This window comes from Hyperolius riggenbachi, chromosome 1, assembly GCF_040937935.1.
Source record: "Hyperolius riggenbachi isolate aHypRig1 chromosome 1, aHypRig1.pri, whole genome shotgun sequence".
Taxonomy (NCBI): domain Eukaryota; kingdom Metazoa; phylum Chordata; class Amphibia; order Anura; family Hyperoliidae; genus Hyperolius; species Hyperolius riggenbachi.
This window is the reverse complement of record NC_090646.1, coordinates 534,380,724-534,402,450: the sequence shown is the minus strand read 5'-3', so window position 1 is coordinate 534,402,450 and position 21,727 is coordinate 534,380,724. Positions and strand designations below refer to the sequence as shown.

At 39.4% G+C, this 21,727-nt stretch overlaps 1 protein-coding gene across 1 annotated transcript in view; it reads left to right on the top strand.

Moving 5' to 3' along the window:
- ADAMTS19 (ADAM metallopeptidase with thrombospondin type 1 motif 19) overlaps positions 1-21,727 on the top strand; it is a 245,618-nt gene that overhangs the window by 116,968 nt on the left and 106,923 nt on the right. Inside the window, exons 9-10 of the mRNA XM_068256553.1 lie at positions 10,163-10,303; positions 13,635-13,785. Coding sequence (XP_068112654.1) covers positions 10,163-10,303; positions 13,635-13,785 — 292 coding nt within the window. The remainder of the gene's footprint in view (positions 1-10,162; positions 10,304-13,634; positions 13,786-21,727) is intronic.

Here is a 21,727-nt window from a genome sequence, read left to right as displayed (position 1 = left end):
GCTTATACCGTGCGTCGGCAAAGTGGCAGCTGCAGGACCAGCGACGCAGTACTGCGTCGCCAGCTGCAGGCTAATTAATCAGGAAGCAGCCACTCGCGCGAGCGGCTGCTTCCTGTCAATTCACGATGGCGGCTCGCAGGCTAAATGTAAACACAAGCGGAAATAATCCGCTTTGTTTACATTTGTACGGCGCTGCTGCGCAGCAGCGCCGTAAGGCAGATCGGCGATCCCCGGCCAATCAGCGGCCGGGGATCGCCTCCATGTGACAGGGGACGTCCTGTCACTGGCTGCACAGGACGGATAGCGTCCTGTGCAGCCTCGATCGCCGGGGGTGCAGCAGGTAGGAGAGGGAGGGGGGAATTTCGCCGCGGAGGGGGGCTTTGAGGTGCCCCCCCCCCGCATCACCCAGCAGGCAGAAGAGATCAGACCCCCCCAGCACATCATCCCCATAGGAGGGGAAAAAGGGGGGCAATCTGATCTCTCTGCCTGCTACCTGATCTGTGCTGGGGGCTGCAGAGCCCACCCAGCACAGATCAGTAAAAACAGCGCTGGTCCTTAAGGGGGGGTAAAGGGTGGGTCATCAAGTGGTTAAATTATAACTCATCTATACAGATTTCTTCCCATGATTAGCAATTATACTCCATAGTGTGTAATATATATGTCTTATAGTACTCAATTTAACCTATAATTGGTAGTCATTATTTATAGTGTACGCTTATAAACTTAAAGCAATTTACAGTTAATGGAAATTTGTAACATGGAAGCATAAGAAAACTCTATACTTTACATAGAGTAAAAATAATAAAAAGAAAAAGAAGGAAAAGGATATAATATAGTAGGAAATAAAAAAATAAACATCAAGGTATAAACCATTAAAACATTTAAACAGTGCCATACTACAGTACATATCTATGTTTATTATGTAGTTCAGGAATGACCTATGCCTCTTATATTAGTCACTCGTAAACATCAAATGATTGGAAGACATAACTTGGATATTGTCTGATATCTTTTCGCTAATCAAAACCTTCTTAGAGGGTGGGTATACTTTATCACCTCATTGCTGGTTGTTCTAATCATTAAGTCTTGCATTCCGCACTTTATCTATTTAGACTGCTATTTATTTCTGTGCCAACAGTTTATATGCATAGCTAGTTGTCTCTATATATATTTGCATTAGCTGGCCCCAGGACTTTATGCCGATCTGCGTTAGGCGGTCCTGGGGCTGCCGCTGCGACCACACCCATCGGCGTGACGCGGTCGGCATGAGGTTAAAGGTGTTGCTATATTTGGTCTATTCATCTGTTGAGCTCACCTACCACAGGATTATTACCACAAGCTTTTAGCTGCCATTAATATAACTCCCACATTTAAAAAAATGCAGTTCATTTCTCTCCACACAACAAGTGCCACCATGACAGCATTCTAAATTACTGTACTGCAGTACTGCAGAACTCCAGCTGGCTGACACCTGACTCCAATTAGCGCTTAGAGATGTCATAAGTCTAGGGGTCACATCATTTTTCCCCCTGCACTGTGAATGTTTACATGGTGTGTTCAATTAAAAAAATGGAAACATTTAATTACTTGAGTGGTATTATTTTAACCTTTTGGGGACCGACGTAGGTTGAATCAATGTCCATCAGGTGGTGGTACAGTTCTGACCGGACGTTGATTCAACGTCCGCGCTAAAGAACCGTCCCGACGCGATCGTGCGCACCCAAGAGGGCGATTAAGCTGTCATATGACAGCTGGCATCTCCCCTCAGTGATCAGCAGCCATCGCGTATGGCTGCTGATCGCGTGATCACTACGATCGGATCATAGTGATCACTTTGACAGCGGCGGCGGCAGGGGGGAAAAGAAGAGAATCCACTCACCTCCCTGCTGTTCCAGCGACGATCGGCGCCCCCCTCTGCTCTGGCCGGCATCTCTGCTCCGTCTGACATCAGCGCCGGGTCCCGGCTTGATGACGTCATCAAGCCACAACCCGACCTGAGAGTCATTTGGAGCGGAGATGCCGGCTGGAGAAGAAGGGGGCTACTGCGACTCATCGCTGGAGCCTGGAAGGTGAGTGATTGCTGCTGGCGTAAGGGGGGACACTTGCTACCATGGGGGGGGGGGGGGGGACACTGCCCAGCCAGCCACAGACGGGGTCCGGCCTCCTGAGCCCCCACAAACGCCGCACCCCTTCCACCGCAAAATGCCCTGCTCCTTAAGGGGCTAGGCGGCCGGTCCCGAAGTGGTTAAGCAGACTGATTGGCTATTGTTGTGACTTAGATGAAGATCAGATCACATTTTATGACCAAATTGTGCAGAAATCCATATAATTCCAAAAGGTTCACATACTTTTTCTTGCTATTGTATGTGTAGTAAAGCTAAGAAATAGAACATTAGTAGCAAACAAAAGAGACTCATATTGTTTCCAGTACAGGAAGAGTTAAGAAGCTCTAGTTGTTATCTAAGCAAAAGAGCATCTCTGAGCTCTCCGACCCAACTTGGATTGATTACAGTGTTGTTTTCTGAAGCACTTATATTTCTAAGAAACAGTGAAAAACCGCTTCAGATAAGTTTTTACTGCAGGGGAGTTCAAAGGGTCATTAGTTCTACTATGTTTCATAGTTTAAAATACAGAGTGGGGTTTGCAATTGCGATGCAAATATGACAGAATGATGCAATGTTGTAAAAAAAAAAAAAAAGCTATATTATTGAAAATAAAAATGGAAAACAAAGGTTTGCTTTCTTAGAACAGAAAGAATTTGCGATATTTCAGGTTGGAGTGAGCTCCGAGATGTCTCCCAGTGCATCACTGCTGAATATATGCAAATTAACCATTGTTACCCTTAGAAGCTAAACACACCTCCAGAACCGCTGGAATGCAATGATGTGTCAGCTTGTTAATTTGTACAGAGCCATAATAATCCAACATGCATACAGACTGTTTCGAATTGTTTGATCCTCATCAGTGCATGGCATGGATTAATTTGGCTCTATCAAGTTGGGCTTGTAACACCGAGAGGTACAGACTAACCAGCAAGCTCATGGTGACTCAGAACTCATTGGAGTGTGTGAGGGGCTTCACACCCCTTACACACTCCAATCAGTTCTGGGTCACCATGAGCTTGCTAGTTAGTCTGTACCTGAAAATAAAAATGTGAGACTCTTTTATATACTACTAATGTTGTAGTCATTATGCGTGCTACACATACAATTCATTATATCATAAGGTTTTTGTTTCGCTTCAGTGTCATGTAAATTGAATGTACATTAAATTAATTTAAAAAGAGAACACATCATAGTTATTTTTTTCTTTTGCTTTCTGTGTTTTTAACCCATATATTCATAAAATGTAAAAAGAGAATATTACTCATGCAAAGCAAAACCAACATTAAACACAAAAAAAAAATAACTAGCAATTATGTAATTTGCCAAACATGTGTAGTGATGTCATTTTAGATTTGATGTTTTCATAATTTTTTTTAAAGTATTTCAATGTATGGTTAATTATTTTTAAAATTGCCCAACTGATGAAGTCTTAAAAGATGTATCAAAATCAATAAATAATCTTTAAAAACCTATTTCCGAAAGTTCAGTCATGGACTGTGAAACCAGAATGTAAAGGTTGACTTTTTTTTATATATATATACTCTTTTTGAGTAGCATGATTGAATTTTATTCTTATGTTTTATCGACTTTTACGCTAGCAGACAGTCTACTTTTTCCCCCATAATTTTTTTCATGGCAGCATTCATTGTACTGTCTTTTATTTATATACACTAAAAGCCTAGTAAAGGTTTGAAAAAAGAGTGAAGAATTCTAGCTGGCAATGGGAATTAAAGTATTTACTACATCTGTTTCATGGAATATGTTCAATTTTCAGTAAAACAAAAAAAAAATCCCTTGTATTTGAAAAGAATAGGTCCAAGAAGATAATGCTGAATTAATTATTGATTTTGGATTAATCTTTTTGTCATTGTTTAGATATAGTTTAAATCAAGAGCAGTTGCACATAAAAAAACATTCTTCAAATTTGGCATACTATTTCATTAACTATATGCATCACAATGGTCTTCTTAGCTTTGCTGTCATTGAACTCTCACTTGAACTGGTGTCGTTTCATAAAGTGCACCTGAGATCAATGAAAAAAAAATGTATATACATACCTGGGGCTTTAAACAGCCCCCTTCAGGCTCATTGGTCCCTCACCATTCTCCCAGACTGCCTGGTTCTGACCACTATGAACTTATCCTTTCACGCTCAGTTGCATTGCTATTAGGTCACAATGCAACATAGCACCAAAGTACATACAGTGAGGTAAACAAGTCAAGTATGACTCACTGCCACTTTAAATACACACAGTGCTTTTTTGTTAGTTTTTTTGTGTTTGTTTTCTCATCTGCCTTCACAAGTGGTGGCCCAATTATTACTGTTCAAATGCCTTCTTCACTTACCTGTATATCAAGTCCGGTGGATATCCTACATTGCTTTGCTGCATGACTGTTTATCCTTTTAATACCTGTTAGTTTCTATATAATATAGGATAACCAATTTATATAAGGAGCTGAATAAAGCATTGCTTCTCCCAGAGTAAGTTATATAGGTTTCTCTACCACTGTTAACCACAATATACATTTGTAACGGTCAGTTACCCGTCATTGAAATAATTAGAACTCTTAAATCAAAATCTTTCTTTTTATATAAAAATATGTATTTGTAGTTAAATGATTATAATATACTATGGTCATCCAAGAAGTAACAGCAAATTTTGATTAATCAATTAAGGATTTTTTTTATTATTTATTTTACTTTAGACACATGTCAATAAAATGCCTTTTAAACCACCAGTAAGCAAGAAAATATTCAACATCTAAGGAATCTTTTCACCTACTTTTAGATCCATTGCAATGTGCTGAAAAGTTATATGAAAATTAAGTTGACAAATTATCTCCTAGGAAAAAAGCTAGGATAAAAAGTGAATTGCATATGGACCGTGGTGGCCCTATTCAATTCCCTTTGGCTCATATGCAATTTTTCTCCTGTTTTGTCCTAGGTGGTATTTTCACATCTCATCCATAAAATGCCTTTTAAGACATCAGCAAGCAAGAAAATAATGTTGGCAGTACTTTCTCACCTACTTGTTGGTACCTAGAGCCTTAGAAATGTTTGCATTATTTAAAAAAATTATACATTTTAGCATGATTTAATTTAATTATATAATAATTTAATTCCCCAATTTTTAACATTAAATGTTGCTTTCAGCTGATCAAATGTAAATAAGAGCTAGTTACCCATTATTCAGTGTATGACTCTGTGCATTGCATTGTGTATGATTTAACTAGCCGCCCGATGAATCTATGGTCAAGTAAGCCTATGGTTTTCAGGACAACTACAAATATTATATTGCATCATATAAAGCCATTGCAAAAAAAGCTTCTTCTGGAATTGTTTGTGATTGTCTAGCATAAATGTGCCAAATGGAATGGATTTTTTTTTTAGCAATGAACTCTTCACATTTGCTCTTTTAAGTGTTTGCCAAAAGGCCTTCCAAACATAAAGCTTCAAGACTGTAAAAGTTACTTTAAGATATCCACTTAGGTTAAACCCACTTATAAATGAGGATGAACACAGCTTTATTTCATTACATTTTATTTTATATAAAGAAGATAACAGGCTAAATCTCTGTATATATTTTTTTAATAATGCATCAAGTAGATCAGTCCATTTTCGGTATACTTCATTTCCTCTGAAATAGAGGCCATGACAGTGGCTGATGTGTCAATACAAAGAAGAAGGGATAATTTGATTGGTCTATTCAGAATTCTTTGGCTCAGTTTTGAATTTGCATGATCCCTATTTTTCATATCCATGAACTGTAGTTTCTGTGCAGAATTATATTTCTCATTACTGTGCATCTAGTAAGACATTCAGTCAATCATGTGTATGGTTTGTTGTGGATAGTTGAGGACATGCTTCAAATATTTAACCAATTGTACATGTGTAATAAATTACACAGAAGCACAATGCAAGCCAAAACTATAATTCTAAGGCAAAAAAACCCTCAATTCTTCTTGTTATAATATACTCAGAATAACGTATTTATAGTCCTGGCAAGGCTGGGGAGAAAGAAAGAGGAAGCATAAAGCCTGGGCCTGAGGCATGGGCTAGTCCCTTGTTTGACTGTTATTGGCAGGACAAGGAAAGATAATATTAGTCATGGTTAGATTACTGTATTAAAATTGAGACTTACACTTTTCTTGGTTGGGGAAAGCTGGACCACTTCATTTCCTCATGGGGGATTCTCAAGGCTTCCTTTAGGCTTTTTTAAAGCACTGCTTGGCATAGACTTACACAAAAATACCAGCTGGCCTCCTTACTGGAGTGCCATTATTTTGGACTAGGCCACTGCCTTTCAGGGAGTACTTTTAAGGCATTAGATTTAAAAGAGCTGGCATAGTATTTTTGGTGTGAGATAATGTTGATAATAGAATATTGGTAATGCTATTGATATTCTACTATCACCTGTTATTGATTGTAGAATACTATTAATGCTAACCAAACATTTTACTATTGACCTATCTTAACGTATCCTCACACTTACCTCCCTCCATCTATGCCTAACTCTAACCTATTCCCTAGTTATGTCTAACATTAATCTACCTCTGACCTGTGCTTTGCACTAACACTGCCAGTGTCTAGCGCTGCTAACAAGACTCACCGCCGCTACCTAGAGTTTAGCTACACAATAGCCTGGTATGACTGCCACGTAGCGGCTACACTATAGCTCTGATGCTCCTGCCACTAACCACCACTGCTACCTAAATTTTAAAGGGAACCAGAGATGAACGATTCACACAAAATAAACATATCAGTTGATAGCTTATAACGAATAAATGCTCTACCCGATAATTTTGCCACTCTGGTGTGCCTTTTTGAGTGCTTTTTATCCATTATTGCTCCAGGAAATATCCAATATGGCCGCCGGCTCATATTCCTTCTGCTTCCAGGTTATGAGGTGTTCTGGATGTGCTGTCAAGCCTTTATGAGACTATAGACAAGCATGGCTGCTTCTGCAGCATTTCATCTGTGTGCTTTCAACTTAATATTCTGGTATGCTGTGTGGCTGCCTGTAGGAAGTGTCTCTCATAGTAATGAAACTGCATACAGTAGATAATAATGATGACTGGTTGCACAGACAGAGCACACAGATCACACAGCCACACTTGTCTGTTAGACAGAGATTTTTCCTGCAGCAGCAGCCCCTCCCATGTCATCACAGCTCTCAGTATGCAAAGCAGGAAATCTAGGCCAGGAGGTGGCAGGCTTGGGCTTGAAAAGACTCCACAGAAGAGTGACTCAGCTATAATGATTCCAGGTCAAACCTCGACTGAATAGTCGGTGGATTCCTATCACAGTTGCTAATAGACTAATTAAGCAGATAACAATGAAACTAAAAGCAGGGTAGGTGTTTACTGTCATGTTCCCACTGATAAATGTAATAAAATACATGAGGGTGCTTCGTCTTTGGTTCTCTTTAACTACAAAGTAATCCATCTTCATCACTACCATTGTCTCCAGCAACCAAATTATACACTATATTATAAAAATTATCATAGGCTCCTATAGCTGCCCCAATTTCTAGGTCACTAATTGGGCCCAATAACTTGCTCTGCTTTAAAAAGCAATAGAAACTTTGAGATTCCCCCCAGGAGGATATTATACAGGGATGCCCAAAACGTGTTGTTTTTCATTGCATTGCTGACCACATTCAATCCCTGTGCAGTGGGAAAAAATGGCATTCAGCAATACATTCTTAGAGCAGTGGATAAGTAGGGGCATTGGACATTGGTTTCTATAGGGTGTATGCAGTAAACAGCATTAAAGGGAACTTACACTGAGAAGGATATGGATTTTTCCTTTTAAAATAATACCAGTTGCCTGACTCTCCTGCGGATACTGTGTCTCTAATACTTAAGCCACAGCCCCTGAACAAGCATGCGGATCAGGTGCTCTGACTGAAGTCAGACTGGATTAGCTGCATGCTTGTTTCAGGTGTGTGATTCAGCCACTACTACAACCATAGAGATCAGCAGGAGTGACAAGCAACTGGTATTTTTTTTAAAGAAAACATCCATATCCCTCTCAGTTAAGGTTCCCTTTAAGCAGAATAATATGCATACAAGTCTTACCACAGGATGAGTAGAGCAGAATGCAATACATGACATGCAATGCATTACGCTTTACCCATTGTACGTAATACTTTATGCATATAGTTCTACCTAACGCAGTTTACCAGGCTACACTACTATGTTTCTAAAGTAATCATCTTTTTCATTAACTATTCCAGTAATGTGGTCTGAAAGTGAATGAATATCCCCTGTTGGAAACACAGCAATAAAGATTTAGCAGAAATTAAAAATCTCAATTTCCTTTTGTGATGATACTAGTTGTTTATACAAGAACTGCCAGATGTAAAACTTTTTAGAACAATCTATTTTTTGAATGATGATGTCAGGCTTGTCTGGTCAATGACTATAGTTCAAGCTGCATGCCCATGTGACTGACCTATAGCCCAGCCCATAACACTTGCGTAAACCCCTACCTAACACAATACTACAATACACCCTGCAGGTAGATGTAGCATACAGACTGACACATAATAGGTGACATTTCTGCCGATCAGATAACATTAACATTAACCTGAACTTCTAAATGGTACTAAAATGGTGCAATCCAAAAGTAGTGCAATTCTATTCTAAATGATTGTATGCACTCTCAAATGCATAACAAGTTTATTATCAAAAATTACAATATAAAAGAATACAGTAAACCATTGACATATTTAAGTGTGTATAAGTTAGGGAAATGCATTACACTTAGATATAAGATTTCATTTCATATGTTCTAGCAATTATAAAGACAAGTACAATGGATAAATGCACTACACAGGTGTGTCTAACAGGAACATTGCATATGAGGAGCCAAGATGGTCAATCACATTTGTAAAGATGTGGGTTTACATTGACATACAACACTTGAAAGAGCACAGAAGCCAACTGCCCACATGTACATAGCCTAACTCCAGCCATCAATGTAGCATATGGTGGAGGAGGCAAATTAACGTCAGTGCTGTCATAGCCAAGTAACGTAATCATCTATATGTATAGCCGAGAAACTTTATTGGCTGCGAAAGAGCATTATGGGCTGCCATGCTTGGAGGGTGTTAGACAATAGGATCACAGGTTAGCGTTAGCGCCCATTTACATTTATTGCAAATTCATATCACAATTTTGCGCTATGGCTCTGGAACCAATGAATGTCAATGGAGTCATTTCCATTGAATGTGGTTGTGCCATTGCAGTGTGAAAGCATCCAGGTAGTGGAAAGGCATGGACTAGGCATAGTTATAGGAGGGTTAGTGTTAGGCGAAAAGGTCAGAGGTTAGTGTTAGGCATAGTTGTTGGAGGGTTAGTGTTAGGGGATAGGGTTAGAGGTTAGTGTAAGGCATAGTTATTGAAGGGTTAGTGTTAGAGGATAGGGTAGAGGGAGGTGATACGCAGCATGCAAATTCTTGAAGAAAGGCCGTTACTAGAATATTGCTAACAATATGCAAAATAATGGAAATTCCAACTCCCAAATTAACATCATTTTAAATGGATGCCTTTACATAACCTAACTAAAAGTAAAAAAAAAAGGGTAATAACCCCATGCTCCAAAACATAAATACACTTAAATAATAAATAGCCCTGTATTATTAATACTGTGTTACATGACTTTATTTTGAGGATTTTTATTGATTTAACAACCCTTATATGATAGGGTAGGTAATCCATATGATTTCTTATCCCATCACACGTACATATTTTTGCATTTGATGTAATACATCCCATTCAGAACTACCTTTAAAAGCATTATATATCAAAAACATTCATAGAAGTAACATCCTGAACAAAGGTATGGATTTAAGTCAAAGAATGTGACGTAAAACATGTTCCTGTGTATTGTTCACAGTCTGTACCTAACCTCATGTAGACATTTCCACTTAGCAGCCCTCCCTTTGCCTAGCTAGCTTCTCATGTCTCCCAGATGATTTTGGTTTTAGTTTTAAGAAAAAAGGGTCATATAATGTTTGACTTTGCTATTTTTTCTTACATGTGAAAATCCAGCATGGGTATAAATCATGACAATGATCACCCATCCTGTGCAGATGGCCTTCACATCATGTCTGGAGAGTGGATCAAGGGCCAGAATCTCGGGGATGTCTCATGGTCCAGATGTAGTCGAGAAGATCTTGAAAGATTTCTCAGGTAATTGCATAGGATTGTGGAAATACAGAATAACGTGATAATCTGTGTGAAAAAGATTTCTCTATTCATCTTAAACTGTTATTGTTAAAGCATGTTATAAGCAATGTAAGTGTCTACGTCTTAAAACCATTCATAATTAGCTATGTCAACCCATTGTTGCCCTTCAGTGCATATTGACCATAACATTATAAATTGTTTAAGTCATCCACCTTGCACATCCCTTAGATGTTATTTTATTATCTCATTCAATCAAAAGCAGATGGGAAATCAGAACACACATTACTTAAATAAACCTTTTTTTTAACTTCCACTTGTTAGGTACATATTGTGCTAACGACTTCTCCACATCCAGAAATAATCCACTGGAATGGTTTATTATTGAAAGCCAAATCATTATTCTATGCTTCATGTGACCTAAATGTAAAGCAATGCAGAAATAGGCTAAAGTACTTCAATGCGCTGCAGCGTGTCAGCGGGAAGGAAAATGAGCATTAGTTGCCTGTATATGTTTTGCACATACTAATGAAAGCAATCAAAATAGACTGAATACACCAACTCAATAAAGAACAATGCTTAGCACTAAGCAATGTTCTTCTGTGAATTGTTAATGATACCCAGAAAGAAAATGTTGCACTTAATAATCAGACCACTCAGTTAAATCAGTTTTATAAAAATCCAGTGCATTTAAATTTACCAGATTTTGGATTGTTTCTTGGCGGTACTGTAGTTTTTAATCACATGATTCTATTGGTTATATTCAGAAAAGTAGCATAATGCACGTTAACCTATCATTGTTCACGTTACCTTGGTAACATGATTGGGATAAATGCGCAATTTGTGCTAACCTTGATAGTGTAATTAATGGTAAAATTTCCTGCACATGGCAATTTTAACGTACCTTTTTTAATGTGCCTTTATATTGTTTATAGGCACTTCAGATGTCCCAGGGTATGTGGTGGAGGGTGCAGTTTAATCAGATGAGAAGGTGATTATTAACACAATGGGCCAGAACCAGTTCACTTCTTCTCCTAGGAGACAATTTTTCACCTTCTGTTTAAAATAATTTTTGCACTCTTAAATTGAAAAAACACCAAAAATTAGGTGATAAAGTACTGTTAAAATTATTCTGAATATTTTCTTGCTTCCTGGTGGCTTCAAAGGCATGTTATTTATAATGTAAAAATATCACCTAGGAGAAAAAGCAGGCGAAAAAGTGAATTGGATCAGACCTAGTGTGTGCTTAAGCTTTTTGTTGTTTCTTAGTTAGCAACAAATACCAGCAGAGCTAATATACAAGAGGAAGCATTTTTCTATCTACTGTTGTAGCCTCAAAGGCGAAGGTAATGAGTATAGAGAATGTTATGGCTGCCTTGGCAACTCCACACATGCTCAGGGCTATATTTATACTATTTGTCCCCAGGATAATTCTGATACACCCCCTTCCTTTCAGCCTACAATCGCCCCCTATTCCATTTATAGTTACCATTTTGTACAGCCCCACTCCTCTGTGTCCAACAGTCCAACTTTCTAAATCAGAAGCCTTTAAGTGCAACTGCGCCACTTTTCTACTTGAAGCCAATATTGAGTAGTAGCTCTCTCTTCCTATATTGTAAGAAGTTTTGAATCAGGATTATACTATTTATTGGCTAACTTAAAAGAATAAGAGTAAGCTTTCAGCTGTGCAGCCTTCGTCAGACTCAATCCTGTAGTCTTCCTACTCCACTTGTAGCCCCACTTCCAGTTTCCCTCTGGTATGTGCTACAGTTCACCCTAGACTACAACCTAAATGATTGTTATTGAACCCCAGCTTGACACAGAAAGACATGAATACCCTTTGACACTGTCAGCAGATGATGGCTCACACATTGGGGCAAGTATAGGAGGACCATGTTTTCAATCCTTCCTTTGACTTGCTCTGACTGGATTCCTCCAAGTTGAAACCTTTTGGATAGCTCACAGCAGGAGGGGAACTAAACACTGCACCAATTCACCAATTTGCCAATGTGCTGGAGAAGAACAGGCTGAAAATCAAGGAAGTTGGCAGACTGGCATAGTTGGAAATCAAGCAGAAAGTCAGAGTAAGTGGTAGATAAGGTAAAATGGTAATTAGGCAGATCATCAGAATAGGAAACTAATAGACAGTCAAAAACTATGAGTAAGTCAAATTAAGACACCAAAAGAGGATTATAGGAAGTCTAACTGGTGCCAGCAAAAAAACTAAACACTACCTTGACCTCATTGGTCAAGTTTAAACAGAGTTGGGCACCATAGTGACATCAGGAGACATGCAAGGAACAGTACTCACTGTCAGCTGATCACACAAATGTATACCTATAGAAAACAAAAGGGTGGAACAGAATTTATAGGATAGTGTTGATAAATATTGACTTGCTGTTACTTCAGGTAAGTAAGACATGCTGGCTCTTTTCTGGGCTTTTTTTTGGGTCACCTTGGTTAGGAGTAGGTGCTAATGTCTCACTCAGCTATGGCCAATACAAGATCTGTGTACAGCTTGAGTCGGGATGACCCACCCTGCGGCTCTAGGATTGGCAATCTGTAGCCAAATCAAAACAATGTAATGTAGTTACTAAACAAAACTACTGCAGTGCTTCAAATGTCTCCATTAAGTGGGTCACCTACATTTTTATTCTCTGCATAGTTTAAGACAATGTCGTCAGAGAAACAAACCTTTATGAGTTCTCCTGGTCTGGATTTCCAGCATTTATATATATCTTTTCATTGTTTTCATTTTTTATGAATATTATTAAGTTTGGCAACCTTTTTACACATTCATTATTATTACTACTGTTATTATGAAAATGTTCCGCATGAATGCTTTAGGTATAAGCTATTAAACGAAAATACAAATACTGGTTTAAAACTTGTACTTATTTACATGTGACTTACGGTAGTTTTGAAATTGTATATTTTACTGAATTTCATTTTGTAACTGATCAGTACAAACTTAAATGTAGTTTTATTGTTGGTTGATGTATTAGTATTTTGGCAGCCTTGACTGTCCCAGAAAATGTGGGACAGTTGGCAGGTAGAAGGATTTTGGGAAGGTATCCAAGGTCTGTCAGATCTTTGTAGGAATTGTGGGTAACTGCACAGTGTCCAGCCATACTTTAGGGCAAAATTATTCATATGTTTGGAATCTCTGTTACACAGAGACTGGGCATTACAAAATCCCTTGTTCCCAAGTGCAAACCTAAATAAAATTATAATAACCTTCTATGCCGTTTTATTCATAAAATACATGTTTATGGCAGTTTGGTCGTAACCACCTCTCATTTTGTTCCATGTTTTGAAAATCTGCTTGTGTTGCCAGGTCAAAAGCTAGTAACTGTTTGCTGCAGACAAATCCCCAAAGCATTAGCTCTGTCATAATTCCCTCCAAGCTGCCAGGCATGACGTATACAGCAGATGAACAATGTCAGATCCTCTTTGGGCCCACAGCATCTTTTTGTCAAGAAATGCAGGTACAGTACATCATATAATGTCTGTAAAGATCATTCTCTGAAGCATGTGTTCTTTAATCACTGACTCTTGGGATAATAAATCTACTCTGAAAATTAGTTTATGTTTTTATTGTGTTGATGTCATGTTGGTCGGGATTTACTTTCTAAGCAAAAACAGACCATTTTTAGAGTTTGTTTTGATATGTGTATATAAAGGGGATAGACAAAGGTCAGTCCTGGAGAATAGAATATTGAAGGAGCATTTCCAAGAGAAAAATGAAATGAAATATTTGACTGGGGCCCCTCTCTACAATAACATGGTCAAGCGTCATCTCTTTTTGTAAATCAATTGGGAAGATCCATCTAACTTTTGTTTAGATTTGTATATTGAATCATATCCATGGAGAACAATTGTAGTCATCATCATTTTACAGCAATACCACATTTCACCACCAGGTTAAGTGCAAATACTGCAAGTGTGTAATTAAATGTAAATGTATGGAGAAAACTCAGAGGCAGAAGAAGTGAATGTATTGTTTATGAGTAATGGAGGTCCAGCCAAATTGTTGTTCATTAAACACAGTTCTAATAAAATTAGGTTTGTTTATTCCCCAATCCCTGCTTATTGCAGACTGGTCTTTACCGAGCAACGAAAGTAGATTATAGGTAGCAATACTAATGGTAAGCCCCATGCTGTATAATTCATTTTTGAAAATTGTTGATTTTTGCAAGGTCTCTGTAGCTGCCTGGTTGTCTGGTATGGAAATAAAGCAATGTCATACACACACACACGCACTAAATACACTTGTGTAGGACAGGTGGGAAAGCTTCTGGGTCCAAGTCACATTTTCATTCAACTTCTTGAGAATCATGCCGACCCTCAGCAAAGCCCATTTTTAAAAACTGATGACAAAGATATATCATTGACCTTTAGAAAAAAAAAAAAAAACATGTACTCCATTCTCCAGGAAGGTTCCTTCTGGTCCCCATTACGCTTGTACTTTCCACCCCTGAGCTTTTCTTTCTCATTTGCCTCTGTGTCAGTAATTAAGATTGCATAGAAACATCTTTAGTTTTTTTGCCTTTTGCCTCCCTCTCTATCAATTGTGGTTTCTGATTAGGGATGCTCGTTCAGATTTTGCGGAAATGCAATTTCCGATTGGAAATTGCATTTCCGCATTGGAATTCGGAAATCGGTAATAAAAGTGGGGTAGGCGGATTTTCACTGAGATTTTAACATTAATTTTCTCAAAAAGTACAAGGTATTTTAGAAATATTTTTTTTTCTCTTATTCCCACTCTTCTACTTAACATACCCTGAAAATTTGGTGTTTCTAGCACCTATGGGGGCTTTGCAATTAACCTCTAAATTCGGCGGCAAACTGCATTTGGTAATGCCGATTTTCTACATTTTACATTTTTGCTGACTTTAACATTGATTTTCTCAAAAAGTACACGGTTTTTTTAAAAAAAAAAATTTGCCCCTTGTTTCTACTTTTCTGCTTAAAGGGGAACTTCAGCCTAAACAAACATACTGTCATTAAGTTACATTAGTTATGTTAATTAGAATAGATAGGTAATATAATTTTTTACCCACCCTGTTTTAAAAGAACAGGCAAATGTTTGTGATTCATGGGGGCTGCCATCTTTGTCATGGGGGCAGCCATCTTTTTGGTTGAAAGGAGGTGACAAGGAGCAGGAGACACAGTTCCAACTGTCCTGTGTCCTGATAACCCCTCCCAGCTGCACACGCTAGGCTTCAAATGTCAAATTCAAAATGTAAAAAAAAAAAAAATGTGCACCAAAACAGCAGAACGAGAGCAACAACATTAGAAATCCCATCATGCTTTGCACAGCATCAGGGGAAAAAAGCCCTGGGAAGTTTTCTTCTGTGCAGCTAAAAATGAGGCTTGGATAAGAGAAACAAAGTTCTGATGCTGTGAAACTGTTAAAGAAACACCAGGCCTTTTCAGTACTGCTGAGTCGATTTTTAGTCCGGAGGTTCACTTTAACATACTTGAAAATTCGGTGTTTCTAGCACCTATGGGGGCTTTGCTATTAACCTCTAAATTTGGCTGCATACCGCATTTGGTAATGCGGATTTTCTGCTTTTTACATTTCCGCCGACTTTAACATTGATTTTCTCAAAAAGAAATCAATTGAGAAAATCAATGTTAAAGTCAGCAGAAATTAATCGGTAGCGGAAAGCAGTAGTGGTAATCGGCAATGGTGGAAAACGGAATTTCCACGAAATCGTAAATTGGCAATTCCGACCATCCCTATTCTGATGATTGATTTTTTTGTCACCTTGGGTGAAGTAGATGGATGTGTGCTCTTTTCAACTTAAAGTAAAATAAGTAAGTTTGATACTTATCTAAGAAGAGGGAATCCTTGAGATCCTTCAAGGGCCTTCCACATCCTCCTTGAAATCACCGCTTCTGCCCAGGACCCTCCAACAGCTCCAAGTCACGCTCCAGCTTGTGCATGAGCTTGGCCATACCACCCTTGCCTATAATCGTTATCATCTTGATTCAAAAGTTTAACTTCTCTAGCGGTATTGATGCTTATACACGTCAATACAACACATGCTGTGAACAGTATTGATGTGCATACACGCTAACACTCTCCTGCACTGTATACTAGACCCTTGCTTGACACGTTTTGGCAAGTTACAAGAAATAAAAGGTTATGAAAATGAATTGGATCACCTTTTGCACAGAAATCCTGGGGAAATTGAATGCCAGGGAGGTTAATCCATGAAGGCTTCATGTTAATTCCTTTATATTTTCCTCTCTTTTTAACTCCCTTCCTCCAGTGGTCCTTATATGCTAGTTATTATCTAGATTGAGTGATATGATACTCTTACTGTGCAGGTGTGTATTGCTTGATTATTTTGGCAGATTACTTTGGTTACTTTTACTTGTTTACTAACTTTACTGAAGTAAAAAAATTGTATCATGAATGAACATTGGTCAGAAAAATTGACTTGCTACGGTCACTCCACATTTTGTCAATGACAAACATTTTAGGATACATGTATTTTGCAGCGAACTATGATGTCAAAGTGACCTATAAGATCAAATAGCATTTTTTTTACAACCATAAAGTCAGTAGATGTTGCCACAATCTCTAAATTAGCTTAGCATGCCCAGTAATGTATCAGTGGGCGTCTTCTTTCTGCATGAGTAATTCAATGCACACAGCATAATGTATTGCAACTCTGAAGCAGCCACCTGCAGTAATCATGAAACTGACAAGCTCAATGTACTTTTTCCACTCTGCAGCTTTGTAGTGAGACAGTTTTTGGCTCTTTCAGAAATCAAGGTGCAGAAGTGGAAATGTGAAATTTCACTTAGGTTGCTAACTTAAAGGAATACTATCAATACCCAAGTGTTCTAAAATGACAATGTACAAATAATGTCTAAGTAGCTGTGTAAACATTTTCTTACTTTTCATGTTAAATATTAGAGGCAAAAGCTGTAATTTATTAAGGGTAGGATTTAGCTAGATTGGGACAAATCAATTTCAGAAGGGGTGCCTGCTTCAATGCACAGCCAGAGTTGCATATCAGACTGCAGAAAGAAAATATCAAACATATCAAACTCTAAAAGCAAAAACAGTATGAAAAGCTGTGACAATTAGTTACATTGCCTCTGCTCTCTTCAGACACGTCAGTCAGAAACACAGGACACAGAAGCTGCAGCTGTTGGGATCTTTCTCTCTGTCACACACAGAGTTACACATAGAGTTAACTGATCAAGTGTGAGGGGAATTTCCCCTCTCCTCATGGCTCAGTCTGCTGTCAGTTTTGGCGTCAGTAAGTTTGAAAGTATTTTGATAACAGTAAACAAAGAAGTTGCTACTAAAATGTATACACCAGTACTTAGCAGCACTTCCCAAACAATTCCTGTGTCAATTGAAAAAAATATGTCATCATCAATATGTTTTCTCAGTTCGGCAAGGCAATACTGATTGTCATGTGTGACTGAAATTCCTCCCCTTTCACCCATCCAAAAACACACATACACACACAAACGCACACACTTTTTAAAAATCACACTTTGCACTCCAGCATCATTTTGAGAGAAGTCTTATCAGATGCCTGGGTTAATTACAGATGAAGGACCTTTATAAAGAGATGAAATATGTGGCTTGTCAGAAATATAAAAAAAAACCCACAAAATACTAAATAAAATCAGTGCAAGGTATTAATGCACAGGTAGTTAGTAATAAACCATGGAAATTGGACAGTAACCTAGACCTTCTGAAGGAGGAGCTCACAATCTAGTCCCTACCATAGTCATATGTCTACATTGTGTAGTGCATGTATATTTTAGTCTAGGGCCAATTTTTAGGGGGAACCAATTAACTTATCTGTATGTTTTTGGGATGTGGGAGGAAACCGGAGTGCCCGGAGGAAACCCTCACAGACACAGGGAGAACATACAAATTCCTTGCAGATGTTGACCTGGCTGGGATATGAGCCCGGAAACCAGCGCTACAAGGCAAGAGCGCTAACCACTACGCCACAATGCTTCATTGTGACAGGTTCTCTTTAATAGATAAAAAATGATATTCTGATGTGACAGGTACAAGTATAATTAACCTTCTAAAGAAGATTTTACATTTTCTCTGACTGTGCAAATTGCACTCACTTGTCAACTCTCCATGAACTCCAGGAACAGATCACTTAGTATTTTATTTTTCTTGTAATATTTTTACGATAATTTAAATATGATTTAGAAACAAGGCCATAGCTGTAGCAGGTCATGCAGTTGTTACATTGTTACATCACTTTACTGTACAATGGAACATATGTTCCTAATTGCCGTTAAGTTGCAGAGTGCTTTTGAGAGCTAGGGCCTCCCTTGAAAATATTACTGATGGGACCAGTAATTTCTAATTACATTTCTTTAAAGAATGATATGACTGTATTGCAGTGTGCAGAGTTACGCAGCAAACATGTGCAGAGTAGAAGGCTAGGAATAAGGAGAGGCATGATGCCTGTCCTGGCAAATAAGCAACACATAAAACACACTCAATTTCCCTCTTGTAACAGACATTCACCCTGTCCATCTGAAATTGTTTATTGCAGTGGAGCATGGTAAATTAGAAATAATCACAGACCTAATTTGAATAGCTAAACCCAAAAACTTGGCATAAACAGCTACATCCATTACAGAGGCCAACAGTCTTCTTCACTAAAGTGAAGTAAGATGGTTTACTGATTAGAAATATTCACAAACCTTCAAATTAGTATTTTTATTTTCTTATGAATTTTTTTTTTTTTTTTTAATAATGCAACCTGAAATTGGAATATGTCATTTACAATTGTTGTCTCTGAATCTCCATAATGGACTAGTGAAGGTCTTTGTATAAGGATGGCCTGAACCTCCAAATTTCGGTTCGCGAACTCCCGCAAAAGTTCGGTTCGCGCGAACTTCCACGAACCGCAATAGACTTCAATGGGGAGGCGAACTTTGAAAACTAGAAACACTTATGCTGGCCAGAAAAGTGATGGAAAAGCTGTTTCATGGGGCCTAACATCTGAGTTTTTGCATGGATGAGTGGGATAGACGCCAAAAGTCCCGGGGAAAAATCTGGATATGACGCAAAGCAGCGTTTTAAGGGCAGAAATCACATTGAATGCTAAATTGCATGCCTAAAGTGCTTTAAAACATCTTGAATGTGTATACATCAATCAGGGAGTGTAATTAGAGTACTGCTTCACACTGACACACCAAACTCACTGTGTAACGCACCGCAAACAGGTGTTTGTGTAGTGACAGCCATGCTGGACTGGTGCGCACCATGATGAGAGTGTAGGTGATGGCGGCTTTCCAGCCCATATGGTCACCGGGCTGAGGTAGCAGAATGACAGAACAGTGACTGTCCAGCTGATCAAATTTGGTCTGTCCACAATGAAGCAACGACCTTATTATCGTGGGTGTGCCCCCCCCCTCCCGACACACTCATATAGCTGTCGGTCATTGCTTCATTGTAATACGCAAGCCCCTTCACCGCAGCAAGGTGATCACGAAGGGGAATTGGCACATGTACATGCCTTTTGTTTCGTTGTTGCAGCTGCATTGCAGCCAGAATAATTAGGCAGGCATGTACACGCACCAGAAAAATCATTATAGTGGCCGCAGCTAGCAGCGGCCTTAAAAATTCAGGAATCCACCTGGAGTCCTGGACCCTGTTGGTGGTGGCGGAGAAGGCAGTCAACCGTCCTGCAGCAGAGATGCTGTGTGGGGAGTGGCTTAGTCTTGGGGCAGACAGTCACATGGCGTGCAGGCAGAGATGCTGTGTGTGGGGACTGACATAGTCTTCGGGCAGGCCTGAGTGTGCTTTGCAGACCAGGCATCCGTGGTCAGATGGACCCTTGACCCAACGCTGTGTGCCAGAGATGTCACCACTTGCCTTTCAATATCACGGTACAGTTTAGGGATCGCCTTTTTTGAGAAAAAATTGCGGCCTGGTATCTTCCACTGTGGTTTGTGGCTTTGCTTTTGTGTGCTGCTTTTCCTCAGGCGGTGATCCCATTGCAGTTTGTGCTTTGCAATCATGTGCCTTCGCAAGGTAGTTGTCCCTACGTGGGTCTTGGTCTTTCCACGGCTCAATTTTCAGTGGCAGAGAGTACAGATGGCATTGCTCTCATCTGAGGCAGACACACACAAAAATTTCCACACCGCTGAGCCCTGGGGTGATGGCACTTTGGTGGTGGCGGCAGACTGAGTGTTAAGTGAGTTGCCAGAATCAGAGCAAGAGGAGGAAGATATGTCACACTTCCGTGCGGAAGCTGAGAGAGGTGAGGTGTTCTGTGTTAAATAGTCAACTACGTCCTGACAATATTGAAGGTTGATGGCACATGCTTTCTTCTGAACACTGTACTTTGGTCGAGGGCCGCACAAAATCACAACAGCGCGACCTCAAACAGACCTGCCAGGTGGCCTGCCTCTGCCTTTTGTTTTGTCCATATTGGGGGGGGGATGAAGTGAAAGGTATGCACTGACTTGACTAATACAGTGTGCAGTCACACAGGTGCAGTTAACACGTATGCACAGAGTGGTATATCAAACTGCGTGCGCTCACGTAGGTAGGTGGGTGCACTGAACACAACAGGTAGGTATATGCAGTGATGGGTATTACAAATGTGCACCTGTCACACACACGTACCGTGAACAGGTACAGTGACTGGTGATATTGAATATCACACTGCATGCGCTCATGTAGGTAGGTGGGTGCACTGAAGTGAACAACAGGTAGGTATATGCAGTGATGGGTATTACAATGTGCACCTGTCACACACACAGGTAGTCACTGAATGTGCTGGGCCTAGCAGTGGCACACACAGTAGGAATTACCAAGGCTGTCTATGCAACACAAGTGTCTGTGAGACACACACACACACACACACACACAAAAAATAGATCACAAGAACAAGATTAGCTCTCAAAAGAGCTGTTGAGGGGAGCTTTCTTAGCAATAAGAATCAGCAAGGAGCAAGCTAAGAAGCCTACAAGAACCTAACTAAGCTTTCCCTGTAGGTCTCTGCACAGCAGCTCTCCCTTCTCTAATTACTGCAGGCACACGAGTGAGTCCAATGCCTGATGCTGCCTGTCTTTTATAAGGGGGATGGGGCTCCAGGAGGAAGTGTAGCCTGATTGGCTACAATGTGCCTGCTGACTGTGATGTAGAGAGTCAAAGTTGACCCTAATGATGCACTATAGGGGCAAATAGAACTTCCGGAAAAGTTCCTGGTTCCCTGCGAATGTGAACCACTGAAGTTCGCCGGGAACCGTTTGCCGGCGCACCGTTCGGGCCATCTCTACCTTTGTACTGTAGTCAGCCATGAGAAAAACCATGTCAATTACAAAAGAAGGAGGTCTGAGTAGGTATAAGAAGGCAAAACAGTTCATTTTGGCATGTGGCAACTGGCACTTATCGCTTATGCCATAAAC